The sequence below is a fragment of the Tamandua tetradactyla genome, chromosome 3 (assembly GCF_023851605.1).
Source record: "Tamandua tetradactyla isolate mTamTet1 chromosome 3, mTamTet1.pri, whole genome shotgun sequence".
NCBI lineage: Eukaryota > Metazoa > Chordata > Mammalia > Pilosa > Myrmecophagidae > Tamandua > Tamandua tetradactyla.
In genome coordinates, this window is record NC_135329.1 from 1,729,625 (window position 1) to 1,745,477 (window position 15,853).

General features: G+C 41.4%; 1 protein-coding gene across 4 annotated transcripts in view; it reads right to left on the reverse strand.

Moving 5' to 3' along the window:
- Positions 1 to 15,853, reverse strand: part of NT5C1B (5'-nucleotidase, cytosolic IB) — an 83,611-nt gene that overhangs the window by 31,730 nt on the left and 36,028 nt on the right. The window contains exon 10 of one of the 4 annotated variants that reach the window (XM_077152152.1): positions 9,280 to 9,501. The exons of the other annotated variants lie outside the window; for them this stretch is intronic. Within the exon in view, the coding sequence (XP_077008267.1) occupies positions 9,457 to 9,501 (45 nt within the window). The 3' untranslated portion in view covers positions 9,280 to 9,456. Of the gene's footprint in view, positions 1 to 9,279; positions 9,502 to 15,853 lie in introns of those variants that run through there. 4 annotated transcript variants of the gene reach the window in all.

Genomic DNA, 15,853 nt, shown 5'->3' on the forward strand with positions numbered 1-15,853 from the left:
CGGTGGAAAGCACCCTGGACACACAAGGTAAAGATAAGGAGAGGCATTCCCAGTGGAACGGCTCATCTGGAAAGACCTCAGGAACAGCCGGAAGGAGCTTTAGGAGTACTGACTGGCTGGACTTAGCTGGGACGTAGGAACTGTTGGCTGAAAACCTTCATGTTGAAGTGGAGGTCTTCGGCTTGCAACACAGTCACCTGTTTCTGTGAACTTCCAGAGAGCAGAGTAAGGCAAGAGCCCACATATGGGAAGGCTTAAACTGGTGCGAGGGAAAGAGTGTCATTCCACTCGGGGTGGTATGTGCCGCATTATGGGGCCCAGGCTGAGGCCATAGGACGGTCATAAATCAAGAACTGGGTGTTTAAAAAACAGTGGAAGTGTTAAGGAAACATGAAGTGGCTGACCTGTGGGGCTGGGCTGTTACTCCCTACAAGAATTTCGATGACTAATGATGTGGATAAATAATTGCTTAACTTTCTCATAACCACACGTGTAATTTATTTAATTCTTAGGGTATTACGCGTGAAGTTATGGAAGTCCTTTAAGATGATGGCAATCAGTTGAGAAAGGTCTCCTGCTCCTCACAAGGGGCTGGAGCTTTGTTCTCCTAAACGAGCTTCCTGTTTCTTGGATAACTGGGATTAATGTATAGAAAGGTGGGATTTAGGAGTAACCACTCACCTTTGTAGTTTAATTTATAGCTCTTGAAATTCTACCAGTAGGTAATCATTCTGCTGGGTCTTTAAGAACCTCTTAGAAAAATAAATAAAAATAACTGGGAAGGAGGTGGGTCTCACCTTAGGATTTATTGGATCACCTTCCCAGAGATTCATGAGGGTCTGCTGAGGGAGAGACGTGCAGCCTGCCAGGGTGGGGGAAGCGAGTGCTCGAGCAGAAGGCGGGGGCCCATGGCTGCTCCCCTTCATCGACTACGGCTTCACCGCGCTGGGCCTCCATCTCCTCACTGATGGAAGGGAGCTTGTAACATCTCCCTCACGAGGCCCTGCAAGGCCCAGCCAGACAGGTGCCTATTTCCATACAGGATGAGCTTCTCAAATGGTGTGTGAAAGTCAGATACAGTGAAGCTGAACAAGCAATCTGGATACATCATAAGGAAGGGTTGGTCTCAGAGAGTTGTATAAGATTCCGGATTACATCCACTATTTTGGTATAGTCTTGGAAAAAAGTGTACTTAGCAGTCTGTTTATGATCGTCAGAAGTTTTTTTCTTAAGCTTTTGTTTACAATTGAGCACAGAGATAATGAGCTTAACTCTAAAGAAAATATGATTGAAGTTATAGATTGTTTGCTTTCTGGATGCTCATTTCATTCATCACTGAACAACAAAAAAAGTGGATATTCATTTCTTGGCACTTTACTCTTACATGTGTTAATTTTATGAGGCTTAGGCTGATTTATCACCTTTATTTTTTCTAAATTTGCTCTTACATGTGTTAATTTTATGAGGCTTAGGCTGATTTATCACTTTTATTTTTTCTAAATGTTTAACCTATTTTAGAATATGTTGACATATATATTTCAGTCCTGTTAATTATGATCACAATATTAGGCAACCACAACTTCTCTAATAAAAACATATTGACAAAAAGCAGCCAATATCCAAGTAAATTCACAAACATTTGAGAAGACGATTCTGCTACCAAAAGGCATAACTGACAGCAATGGCCTAGGAACGGCTCAGCTGCGTTCTCGTTAGTGGTGTATGGGAGAGGCCATTTTCAAGAGAGATGTGTATTTTAAGGGCACCAAGGTAAAATATAGATGGTAGAAAAACAAAAGCCGTTAGTAATTTATATACAATGTTTTGGTTAAGTCACCACCCAAATCTAAGGGAAGATCAGGAATGCGACATCAGAGAGTGATGCCAGTGGGAGAGAATAAATGTGCAGAGAACTGAAAGCCCTGTTTGCAGGCTCCATGCTCTTCTGAGAGCCAGCTTAGGTGCAGATGAGCTGGATACTCCAAAATGGCAAACTCTTGTTCCATGGCGTGCAGAGTAGATGCTTTAGTTCAGTGGTTCCCAGTTCTGGCTGCATTTTCAAAGCCCTCATGGTTCTTTTACAAAATGCCAATCCCTGGACCCACCCAAGACCAGTTATCGGGATTTCTAGGGAGGCATCCAGTCGTGGGAATGTCGTCCCAGGGGCTGACTCTGCTTCTGTCTGGGAGTTTGCACGTTTAAATGGCCCATGATTCCTGCCTCATGGAGAAGCTATGATGGTGTCTGATCCATAAATATTTCCCTCTCTCTTAGTAAATAATGCTAAAATGGGCAGATGAGGAGGAAAGAAGAGCATTCCTGAGAGGTCCTTATAATCCTATCAAATAAGGAAGGGTCCCCAGATATCAGCAGGTAGGAAGGCTGAGGCTATGCATGAGTCAGAATTTCCTGGAGGAAATAAGTGCCTGCTTCCATAGGCTGTCATACCCACTCATAAAGGCTCTGCAACGTTGAGCCTTAGACAGAGTGCCAGCCATAAGCCCTTAAGCCCTGACCCCTGATTGTTTATCTCACCCAGCCACGGTTGATGGGACGTGGAAAAGAGAGAGCTTGCTGGTGGGTTGTGGAGGAGATGCAACATTCCTCAAAGCACACCCTGAGAGGACAAGTTGCTTAACCAACCTACTTTCATCAACTTTTCTCCAGCCTCTTGTCTTATTTTGCCAGCCTGCTAGGACAATTTCCACACACTGGTTTGGCTTAAACAACTGGAATTTATTGTCATGGTTGTGGCAGCTGGAAGCCCTGGATCAAGGTGTTGGCCACCACCCAACACTGGACACCTCTTTCCTTGTGTCTGTCCCTTTGATTTCCATTTACTTCTGGCTTCCGGCTTCTCCTGACTGCTACATCCGAATTTCCTCTGCCTTATAAGGACTCCGGTCATCTGAACTAAGGCCAACCCCGATTCCATCCTGCCTCATCTCAACAAGCTCTTCAAAGAGCCCATTCCCAAAAGGGCCTGCATCTTAACTGACGACAACATCTTTGAAAGTCCTTTCTACAAACGGGTTCACACCCACAAGAACATGGAAGAAAGTCTGACTGAGATTGTTTTGGCGTACATGATTCAATCCTTAATACTTGCAAATATTCGATTGGATTACCTCTCTGTTTGGGTTTGCTGAAGCTGCTGGAATGCAGTATATTTCAAATGGGTTGACATTTTCAATGGAAATTTATTAGGTTACAAATTAACTGTCTTAAGGCCATAAGAATGTCCAAATTAAGGCTTCAAGATGAAGGTAACTTCTCGGGAGAGGCTGCTGCTACCCTGCCTCGGTCAGGTGGGGGGCACATCCAGTGTCTGCCTGTCCTTCACTACCAAAGGTCCCTGGGCTTCTGGAGTCCTGGCTTGTTTCTCTCTGGGCATTTCTGTCTCTGAGTTCTCTCCAAAATGTCTCTGTCTTTTATCCTCTCATAAAGGATTCCAGCAAGGGGATTAAGACCCACCTTGAATGGGCTGGGTCCCATCTCAATTAAAATAATCTAACCAAAATAAAGGTCCCACCTAACAATGGTTCTGTGCCCACAGGGATGGATTAAAAGAACATGGTCTTTCTGCGGTGCATAGCAGCTTTGAACCAGTGCACTCTCTTTGTGAAATACCATGTGCTTTGAAATGGAAATACCATTGGTCTGGTATTTAATTAAACTTTTTATTTTGAGATAATTGCAAATTAACAGGCATTTTAAGAAATAATACTGGAGGATCCCTTGTACCCTTTATCAATTTTTACATCTTGCAAAAGCAAATTATGTACAGTATCTCAATCAAAATAGTAGCAGTGATATAGTTAAATTCACAACACTCCATCACCAAAATGATTCCTGGTGTTACTTTTTTATAGCCATGCCTACCTACAAGGAACCAAGGGTTCTGTTGCTTTCTGCTTCTGATTCCTGTGGCCTTTATCTGAGTATCTGTGTGTCCTCTCTTAGCATCTCCGGACATTTCTCTCTAAGCTTTCTCTTTCAGTATTTCTGCCTTTTATCCTCTAATAAAGGGCTCCAGCAAAGGATTGAAACCCACCTTGCATGGCTTGGTCACATCTCAGTTGAAACAACCTGATCAAAATGTCCCACCCACAACAGGTCTGCACCCACAGGAACGGAATAAAAGAACATGGGCTTTCTGGGGTTCAGAACAGCTCCAACCCACAGACCCCAAATGAAATTGAGGCTCTCAATGCTCAAGAGAGATTTCATAGTGGAGAAAATACATGGTTGCTGTGCCAGGAGAGTGACACATTCTGGCTTCATGTGGAAAGGACACGAGCTTACACGTGAGAGCCTTCCAGACATTGCATTTTGTATTTCTTCTTTTGGTTTCTTAGTTGTATCCTTTTCTTATGATAAAACTATAATTGTAAATAGAGCACTTTCTGTGAGTTCTGTAAGTAGATTACCAAGCATGAGCAGGGGTGGGTGGGAACCCCAACTTTGGAGCCAGTGGCCTGAGCCGCAGAACTTGCAAACTGGTCTTTGCAGGACAATCTTACAGAGGGCTGCCATACGAGAATTAGTCTAGCCTAATTCTGGGTAGAGTCAGATTGAATTGAATTGAGTTATAGAAGTCTTTTCAGTTGCTGATAGAAGTTTTAGATAACCTTACAATGTGTAAGAGATCTGCAGTGCTGAGTCAGCAGTACTTGGACCAAATAACCCAGCAAGCTCTGTGTTTTTAGAGGTATCTGTGGTGGAAAATAATGCCAGGGGACAGGTATGGTAAGCCTCAGGAAGAGAATCAAAATGGAGCAAGGCCATTCCATCTGCAACCAATAATTATATCCATTTATAAGGCATCTCCTATTGTGCTTTTGGACCCTAGTTGATATAAAACACCTGAATATGGGACAAGAGTGACCACTTGGCCAGAACTACCCATCAGGAGCTGGGTTCTGTCAGATCCACCAAATCACAGAAAAAAGTGGGCTCAGCAGCAAACCACTGTAGTATGGAAGGAATACATCCACTGTAGTATGGAAGGAATACATCCACAGGTAGGAGAAGCGAAGTCAGAAGGCCTGAGCAGGCAGCATAAGCAGGTGGTCTAGACTATTATCTACCACTGTTGGTCTGGGAGCTTTGCCTAAGCTCACACTTTTGGCCCCATGGGGAGAGTGTCCCTTTTCAGCAATTGACAGAGTAAGAAATGGCCAAGTTTGGTTTACAGATAAGTTGGCTTAGGAAGTAGGAGCAAGCAAAAATGGACAGTTGTTGGAGCACTAGAACCTCATAAGTGGTGGACCTAAAAACAGTGGTGAGAGAAAACCCCCCTAATGAACCAAACTTTGAGCAATATACTTGTCATCGGCTTTGTGAAGAAAGAAAAGTACTGAGACAAGAATCTATATGGATTCATGGGCAGTTGACATATGGCTTAACTGTTTGGTCATGGACATGGAAGGAGAAAGATTAGAACATTAGGGAAAAGAGAGTGGGAAAGAGGCATGTGGGTGGATCTATGAAAGTGGACACAAAGTGCAAAGATCTTTGAGTTGTATATTAATACCCTCCAGAGAGCATGTGCCATGGAATGGCACTAAACAATCAACTGAACAGGATGGCAGGTTGAGGGGACACCAGATAGCCTCCTTATGGCCACATGGCTGGAGTAGCCAGGATGGGCAAGATGGAGGACATGAATGGGACAAGGGCCATGAGCTCTAGCTTATGATTTCTAGCTACTGCCACTGATGGATTTTCAGCGAATAGCATCTGAAGCCAGTGCTGAGCCTCTAATATAGTACCATCCCTTGGAGACATCAACTGGTCACTTAAACCTTTTCCAACATACAAGGGCAGTGATTCATCTTGCTCAGAATTTAATATTCAGGTTGGGGTTGCTTTTCCTGACCACGGAGCAGGATCATGGTAGCCAGCATGACTATTCAAGGACTTCCAGAACGTCTGGTCCACTGACATGAGACATTACATGACATCACTTCAACCAAGGAACAAACAACAAACAGCGACAGAAAACATGGCAGTGGGTGTGATCACAGGATGTGCTTGTCTTATTGTGTTCTACGTCTGTAAACTATTGACTAATGGAGCAGTGGGATTGCTTAATTTGAAGCTGAGACACAATTTTTGAAGCGAGGCACTATAAACTTGAATTAGCAACTCTTACATGGTGTCATATTCCTGATGAGTTGACTACATGGCTCTGGGAGCCAAAGGTGGAAACAGGAATGGTTTCACTTACCATTATTCTCAGTAACCTATTTGGGAATCTGTTCTTCCCTTGCCATTGCAACTTTAGGCTAAATAAACCTAAAGGTCCTTAATCCCAAAGGAGCATAACTTCCAGCAGGGGCCAAGCAAAAGTTCAATTAAATTTTAATCTAAGGCTACCATCCAGTCACTTTGGACTCCTCAAACAAAATGACCAGTAGGCAAGAAAAAGAGTCACCATCCTTCGGGGTAATTAACCTTAGTATGAGGAGAGGTGAGGATTTTGTCACACAATGTGTAAGGGGAGACTGTGCTTGATATTCAAGTGTTCCATTGAGAAGCCTCTTGGTACTGGCCTGCCGAATATTGATGGCAAGTGGACAAATGCAGTAGCCATGGCTTGAGAAGAGCAGGGTGACCTGGTACGCAGACCCTTCAAGGATGAAGGTCTGGGTCTCCTTACCAGGGAGGGCACCTCAACCAGCCCAAGTGCTATCTGAGGATGAGGGAAATAAATCTAAAACTGCTAGTAAGAGAAGGTGATGTAAGTATCACTTTCTGCCCCAAGTTTTGCTATTAAAACGATTATAGTATAGTCCACTAACATTCCCAGAAAAGAGCTGTTCCTGGAAAAGCTGTTCCCATAGGAAATGAGCTCATTTTCTGAAGCAAGAGGATTTGAGTTGCATAAGGTTAGACTATCCTGGAAGCTTTGGTCCACCATGCCCCCGAGATTCTCTCCTTTAAGACCGAAGCAGTCTTTCCCCATCTGTTAGCTGTATGGCTTGTGGACAGCATAGACTCTTCCATGGACTCTCCCTTGACTGAAAGGAGCTGACTCAAAAATTATGCCCCTCCTGGGGGTTGGGATGGGTCCCCATATGATGCAAAGGAACAAAAGTACAGGTCCCTTGCCTGGACTGGGACATCTTCGAAGGACCACCACAGTATTAGTGACCCTTATGTGATGCACAGGGGCCTTTGGTGCTGCTGCATCGCAGTTCAGCTCCTCCCACCACCCACTGCTGCTTTCCCTTATCTTCTTTCATGGGCTACACAGTCTCCAACGAGCTACCTGCATGCATACTTCCATCTCAGAACCTGTTTCCTAGAGAAGGTTCCTTGTGAGGCATAATATAAACAAAATGGTATTTTTTTTTTTACATGGGCTGGCACCGGGAATTGAACCCGGGTCTCCAGCATGGCAGGCAGAAACTCTGCCACTGAGCCACTGTGGCCCGTTCCAAAATGGTATTTTTGATGATCAGAAATTGGAGGGTGTAAATTTAGGTGGATGATAAGTTTTAGAGACAGATTCTGTATTATTTGTGACTCTGTGATGATTCTGATATGTTTCCAAATAAAAATATTTATTGTTTTATACATTGTTATATACATCAAATTAAATTAAATGTATATACATTATACATTGTAATGGAAAATGTTGCAAGTTTCAGAATACTGTGATTTAGGTAAGTGTACGCAGAGTATTAGATTATCAGAGGAAATGTAATGAATTTGGATTAGTGAGAAGGGACAATATGGATTATTATTTATAAACTAGAAATTGTTTCAAATGTGCACCTTTCCTTAGAAGACAAAGTCTAAACGAAATATAACAACATTTAGCAATGCCATTTAAATGTGTAGTTGAACAATTTCTCTTGCCCAGGTGAAACATTACATTTTGATTTTGTTTAATGTACTTTCTTGTCAGAGAGTATCATGGTAGCTCATTTCATGTCCAAATTCTCAATTAGTTGATTGAGACTTGTTTTTATGTACAATTTAAGAAAAAGATACATTTCCAGGTTATAAGCATGACAATTTTAGTAATGTTGAAGCTATACTGTAAACATCTGAAAACTTACGGGTATAAATCCAATTACTTTATTTTATTTTTTAATTAAAACATAAAATATAGAATATTACCAACCTCCTCAAAACACGGCGCCCCTTCTTGATTCAATCCTCTCTCTTCCTCCTACACTTACTATTCTGCCTTTTGTGACCGTCACTTCCTTATTTTGCTCTATTATTTTACCACCTATGCATAGATTCAAGATGATCACAGATTCTCTGAAACTTCTCCGGTATGGAGTGGAGCCTATGCCCCTCCTCTTGAAAGCGAAAGGGCTCAGTGACTCCTTTGGCCAATAGAATCTGGCAGAAGTGACATCTTAGAGGTTTCCAGGTCCAGACGCGCGAGCTGCGACCTGGCGCACTTGCTCTTGGAATCGGAGGCCATGCCATGGGGAAGGCCAGCCCATCTCATTGAGGGTCCCGTGTGGCAAGCAACCAGCTGACAGGCAGCACCAACCCTCCACCTCGTGAATGAACCACTTTGGTGGTAAATCTTCCAGCCCAGTCCAGCTGCTCCAGTCAGGTCTATCTACATCATTTGTTAGTCCCTGTGCAAAATGAAAATGCATGAACCGTGTTTAAACAGCAGGATTTTTTTTCCCTTTCTTCTATGGTCTTTGGGCAGACCCGACATGGTGTTTTCGTTTGCCATTTAATGTTGGGCTCTCTTGGACTCAGAGAGATGTACCAGGTGAGTGCAAATCCCCAAAGGCCCCTGGGGCTCCCATAAGAGTGGGGAGTACAAAGTATCTCCGGGAAGAGGCAGAGTCCCCGGCAGCTGAGTACCCATCCTAAGGCATCTGGAAGGTAGCAGGAGGATGGCCTTCACACAAGTCAACACAAACTCCATTGTCCCATCAGAGTTCACTTATAAAACTCAACTCCACACATAAGATTATTAAGAATTTGGAGACTTCAGTTGAGTCCCAAGCACAGGGCCCCCTTCTGAGTGTGAGGCAGGCCCAGTACAAATCCGCTGGCTGCCCTCTCCTGAAACCAGCCAGGGCCCCAGCTGACGTTGTGAGGGGCAGAAAGAGATGAGCCACTCACCTGCACCCCACCTGAAATTGAACACTCATACACAAACTATGTGCTTCTTGTATTTAGGAATAGAAAATAACAAAAGAAGTACCAAACATATACACTGAAAACTGCAAAACGACATTGACAGAAAATAAAGAAGACAGAAATAAATGCAAAGACATCCGGTGTTCATGGATGGGAGACGTGGAAGGCAATATGGCTAAGTGGTGTTGAGGACTGAGCCAGGCCCCCACAGAAGGCATGCTCAGGTCCTCTGGCGTGGACCCCTTAGGAAGCAGGACCCTTGAACATGTTATCCTTGTTAAACATGACCAGGCCTTCATCCTGTATGGCTGAGTTTTCATGAGCTCAGATTGGACATGGAAGGAAAAAGCCACAGGAAGGACCTAAAACCTGGAAGAAACGGAAAATGGGAGAGAAAGGAGAGGACACACCATGTGACAAGTAAAAGGCAAGGAATCCAAGGATCACCATCCAGCGAGAGTGCTACCAACCCCAGGAGGGGAGGAGCCCTCTAGCCCCTGAAAATGTGAGCTGATATGTTGTTGTTGTAAGCTAACCTATTGTCCGGCATTTCATTTATCTTAGCAGTCTTAAAACTAAGACAGATGGAACTATCCCCCAATTCGCTTTACAGATTCATGTTACATTTATCAAAATCTCAGCTGACGTCTTTGCAGAAGTTGACAAGCTGATACCAAAGTTCATATAGAAATGTAAGTGAACCATGATTGCCAAAAAAAAAGTCTTGGAAGAGCAAAACAAAGTTGGAGGACTTACACTTCCCAATTTTAAAACTTAATGCAAAGCTATATTAACCAGGACAGAGTGGTACTGGCATAAAGTTAGACTTATCCATCAAAGGAATAGAATTGAGAGTCTAGAAATAAAGCCGTACGTTTATGGTTAATTGATTTTTGACAAGGATATGAAGAGTATATGGAGAAAGGATCATCTTTTCAATAAATTGTGTTGGGAAAACTGAATATCCACATGCAAAATAATGAAGTTCGATCTCTACATGATAATATTAAATCTGAACAGGTCAAAGACCTAATTTTAAAAGCTAAAAACTATAAAATTATGGTAAGAAAACATAGGTGTAAATCTTTGTGACTTTGGAGGAATTATTAGATATGACACCAAAAGCAGAAGCAATAAAAGAAAAACACAGATAAACTAGTATCATAAAAATACAAAAAAAAACCTTTTCCCTTCAAACAACATTATCAAGAAAGTGAAGAGTCAACCCACAAGTAGGAGAAATTTTTTGTAAATCAAGTATCTGATAAGGGACTTGTATCAAATTATGGTTCTAATTATAGTCATATAAATAACTATTACATGTAAGTAATTAAAAGACAAATAATCCAGCTAAATAAATGGGCAAACAATTTGAATCAATATCCTTTGAAAGAAGATTAAAAACGCCCAATGTGTATTTGAAAATATATTCAACATCATTAGCCATAATGGAAATGCAAATGAAAATTCAAATGGGATACAGTGTCACACTCATTCGGATGGCTATAATCAAAAAGACAAATAAGTGTTGATGAGGATGTGAAAAAAAATCAGAACATTGTAGCTCTCTTACACTGCTGGTGGGAATGTAAAGTGTTAGACTCTTTTTGGAAAATAGTCTGGTTGTTCCTCAAATAGTTAAACCTAGAGTTACCATATCCTCCAACAATTCCACCCAGGTGTATACCCAAGAAAATTGAAACCATAAATCCAAACAAATCTTGTACATGAATGCTCACAGCAGCATTATTCAAAATAGGCAAAAAGTGGGAACAACCTGAGTGCCCATCAAGTGATGAAAGAGTAAGTAAAGTTGTTCTACCTATATCATGGGATATCATTTGGCAATAACAAGATGTGAAACGTTGACAGGCTACACCATGGATGAGTCTTGATAATATTACGCCAAGTGAAAAAGCCAGTCACAAAGGACCATATGTGTGGGATGCACAACTCACTGAATGGTATGCTTTAACTGATGAATCCTATGTTATATGAATTTTATATCTCAATAAAGCTGGTTTGTAAAAATTAAGATGCAAAAATAAAACCAAACTAAGCAAACAAGAAACATCATTGATCTTTTTTTTTGCTTCTACAATTTGGAAAGGGCTTAACAGGAGTAGCTCATTTGTGCTCCACACAGCATCAACTGGGGGGAGCTTTTTTAATGTAATTTTATTGAGATATGTTCACACACCATAAAATCCATCCAGAATATACAATCAATGGCTCACAGTATCATCATATAATTGTGCGCAGTCATCACCACAATACACAATCAATTTTAGGATATTTTCATTACTCCAAAAAAGAAAAAGAGAAAGAAAAAAAGAACACCCCAAACATCCCACACTCCTTATCTCCCCTATTATTTATTTATTCATGTCTTCATTTTGTTACTCATCTTCCCGTACACTGGATAAAGGGAGTGTCAGTCACGGGTTTGCACAACCACGGAGTCACAGCATAAAAGCCATGTGGTTGCACAATCCTCATCGAGACTTGAGGCTATTGGATCACAGTTCCACTAGGTTTCTCCATCTAACTATCCTAACAACTAGAAACTGAAAAGGGAAATCTACGTAGTACATGAGAATAACCTCCAGAATGACCTTTCAGCTCCGAAACCTCTCAGCCACTGAAACTTCATTTTGTCTCATTTCTCTCTTTCCCATTTGGTGAAGAAGGTTTTCTCTATCCCATGATGCCGGCACCCAGCTCATCCCAGGAGCCATGTCCCACTTAGGGGGAGGGCAGCGAGTTTATCTGCAGAGTTGGCTTAGAGAGAGAGGCAACATCTGAGCCACAAGAGACGTTCTCTGGGGGTGACTCAGGCATAATCATCCCTGGGGGGACCAGCTATTAAAAGAATTTTTTTTTCACTTTTTAGCAGCTCATTAGAGAAAGCCTCAGGCACTCTCAGTTGTTAGCACTGACCCAGGCAAGGACAGAGTTAAGATAGGTCTGAGAGACAAAGCAGCAAGTGACAGAGGTTAAGTCCATAAAGAGCTTATCTTCACCAAGGAGAGGGGGAGTGGGGCCCAGCTCAAGTGACAGTCCTCCTCAAGAGCATTCAGACACCAGGTGCTGGGAACCAGAGACAGCATGAGCTTTGTCTTCCAGCAGCCCTGTGTCAGCCACAGCCCTGGCAGGCTGAGAATTAAAGGCACCACTTTAAGCGGGTGGGGAGCTGGGGTTGACAAGTGCCACCTGCTGGGCAGGGCAGGAAAGGCACAGAGCCTAGGGGCTCCACGGGAATCTCTTATAACCTGCTGGGTCTCATCCTCAGGGAAACCTGACACTGCTGCGCCCTCCTCCTGAGACCCGCCTATCTGGTCCCAGCTAGGGGCTTGAACAGGGCTGAGGAGTCCATTTCCAAAATGGCTTACACTTGTGGACGGCAGGTTGATGCTCAGACTGTGAGCCCCACTGGCAGGCCACGTCATCCAGCTGCGTGGCACCTGGATTATAAGACAGAGTGTTTCAGGAGACAGGGGGTAGAACATGGCACCAAACCACTTCTGTCTCATTAATGGACAAAGTACACGCATCCATCTGATTAAATGAGAGGGGACAAAGAGGGACCCTCAACTCACCAGTCCACCCGACAGCCGCAAGTTACTCACACTCCTCCCATGAGTAAAATGCACTCGCCCCTTCCCAAGACCTCTGAACTGTGACCCACACCAGCAGCAGGCTTGGGCTTGAGTCCAGGATTTCATCACATGAAGTTCAGTTGAATGTGAGGCTTCTCCTATCCAGTTTATTTTTATTTCAAACTGAAAGCCCATGAAGAAGTTATCTGTCCTCCAAAAACCGTGCATAGGATGACTTCATTAAAGTATCTCATCAAAAAGAGGGAAAATGGTAAACACACAGTAGTCGCTGGTCCAATTCAATTCTGAAATCCAGCCAAGGACATGTTGGTGTTTCCTTGATTAGGGCCAGTCCTGCTTTGGAATGAAATCCCCAACAGCCCATCTCCAGGCCCTTGAGCCCTCGTGCTGAGTCATTGTTCTTTTCACACTGAATGGTCTCTACATGCAACTGAGCCATGTGCTCAGCCTGCTTCTTGTCTGTAGGCTGGGGATCCAATGCCCTGCTTTCCTTTTAGACCGTCTATGCCCTGTACATCAAAACTAGTATAGCTGCTTTGAAGACATTGTAGAGTTCCGATATATTAGTTATAATTCACCCTATTGTACAAAAAGCACATCCATATTTCTCAGACAGACAATTTTTGGCTATCTATGAAATTTTGTTCATTATAATTCTTTCTTAAATGCTTAATATATCTTTTAAATAAAATATCTGGGTTGTAATTTCTGCTTGGGAATTTTCTCTGACTAGAAATCCACTTTCTTTAATGTTTATAAGACTATTCACACTTTCTGTTTCTTCTTCAGCCATGGTTGATATGTACTTTTTCTCTAAGAATGGTTAATCTTATCTAAATTTCCAAGTTTGGTTTTGCATAATTGAGTATGGATGTAAGATGACTGTAGCATTAGCTGATGCTCCCTTTTATCAATCCTGATACTGATTATTTGTGCTTTCTTGATCTTTCTCCTCTACAAGAGATAGGTTAATTTTTTAAGCTTTTCAAATCAACAACATTATTTATCTTCTTTATTACACACTTGTTTTTTATTTCATCAACATCTACTCTTATCTTTTAAAACTTTTTTTTTTTTGCTTCCTTTGGATTAATTTTTGCCATACATTCTCTTAATTCTTGAGATGATCTCTGGTCATTCCCTTTTCCTACTATATTTATTCAAGGCTTTCATTTCATTATAAATCATTTCAAAATATTTTTTAAAATTCCACTTTGACTTCCTATTTAACCCGTGAATAACCTAGAAGTGTATTTCTTAATTTTCAAACATATAAGAAACTTTCCAATTATTGATGTTTATCTTAGTGCATTATGATTAGGAATACATTCTAGGTCTTTTCAATCACATGGTGTATGTTTAAATTTGCTTTATGCCCTAATAAAAAGTCGACTTTTGAAGTCCTTTATATGTGTTTGAAAAACTGATATATTCTACAGTTATTTGGTGTAGTTTCCTATATCTCTCCATTAAATCAAGTTTGATAAACTGAAGCTCAATTATTGACAGAGACATATTAAAAACAATTCTGTTATGACAGCTATGCCTGGATACTTACACATTCTTCTTATAGATATGCTTTTTATTTATGTATTGTATATTTAAAAATTTCATACATTTTTAATACATTAAAAAATATGTTATACCTTCTTGGTGAAGTGAAGTTTTTATTATCATGAAGTGAACTCCTCTGGTAATGATTTTTGTATTACATTTTAGTTTATCTTAATGTAATCAAGCCCGTTTTTGTCTGGTTACTGTTGTCCTAATGCCCTATCGTCTTTTTGCTTTCTTTTACTTTCAACCTTTCTTTATACTTACATTTAAGATGTATCTTTTGAAATGACAGAAAATTGATTTTTGAAAATACAGTCTAAAATTATCTGTCTTTTTTACAGGAATATTTAATCAAGGACTTTTTATAATTATAGATATTTTGGGTTAAATCTAGCACATTTTGAGCTTTACATTTTTCCCACATTTTCTAATTTTTTCTCATTTCTTATTTTCTTTCAAAATATTATACTTTGTCTTTCTATTTTTCTGTTGTGTTAGTTGAAGATAACTTTTTAATTTTACTTTAGTGGTTACTCTATATCACAACATGCCCCCTTGATTTACTAAAGGCAAATACCAAGCTTACTTTTTATCTTACTCCTGGACCATGCAAGAACTTTGGGAAACTTTAACTCGGTTTACCACTTCTTGACTTATATCTAAATACTGTCAGATACATTTAATCTATCATTTTTACATTACTATCTTACATTCATTATTGTTTGATGTTTGTACAATTTCATAATGAAATTATTAGTTTTTTACTCCATATTTTGTTGGTATTTATTCTTTCTGGTATCTCTGAACTTCTCCCTGGAATTACTTTCTTTATGTCTGAAGTGAATCCTTTAGAATTTCCATCTGTGGTTCAGTTTAGGCCAGTCCTCACAGTTCTACATGTTTGTTAATGCTCCCGTTTCTGCCTTTTGATTTTTGTGTGCTGTATGGTGGGCATCACATTTCCTTCTTTTTCCATGTGAGTATCCTATTACTGCAGCACCATTTGTTGAATTATTTGTTTGTTTGTTTGTTTTACTTGTTTGCTTGTTTGAGAAATGCATGTGCCCGGCGTGGAACCTGGGTCTCCCGCATGGGAGGTGAGAATTCTACCACTGAGCTCCCTTTGCACCCCCTTTCCCACCATTTTTGAGATACATTTACTGGGCATAGAATTCCAGGTCGCAGTTATTTTCATTCTGCACCCTACCGTCTTCCAGCCTCGACTCTCCTGGTGAAAAGACACCTGTGCATCGATTGTCTCTCATCTAAAGGCCGTGGTGGTCGGTTCAGGTGTCAGCTGGGCCAGGGGACAGTACCCAGTGCTGCTGCCGTGGACCTGAGTCATCAGCAAGTGAAACTCATCTACGGCTGATCACATCTGTGGTCAGCTAAGGGGAGTGCCTTCCGCAACGAGTGACCTTTAACTTAATTAAGTGGGTTTTAAAAGAGAGGTCAGAAGAGAGCTCAGCGCAGCACAGCGCAAGCAGCTCAGCACACCTCATCTCAGCACTGGCAGCTCAGCCAGATGTTCGGAGATGCAGAAA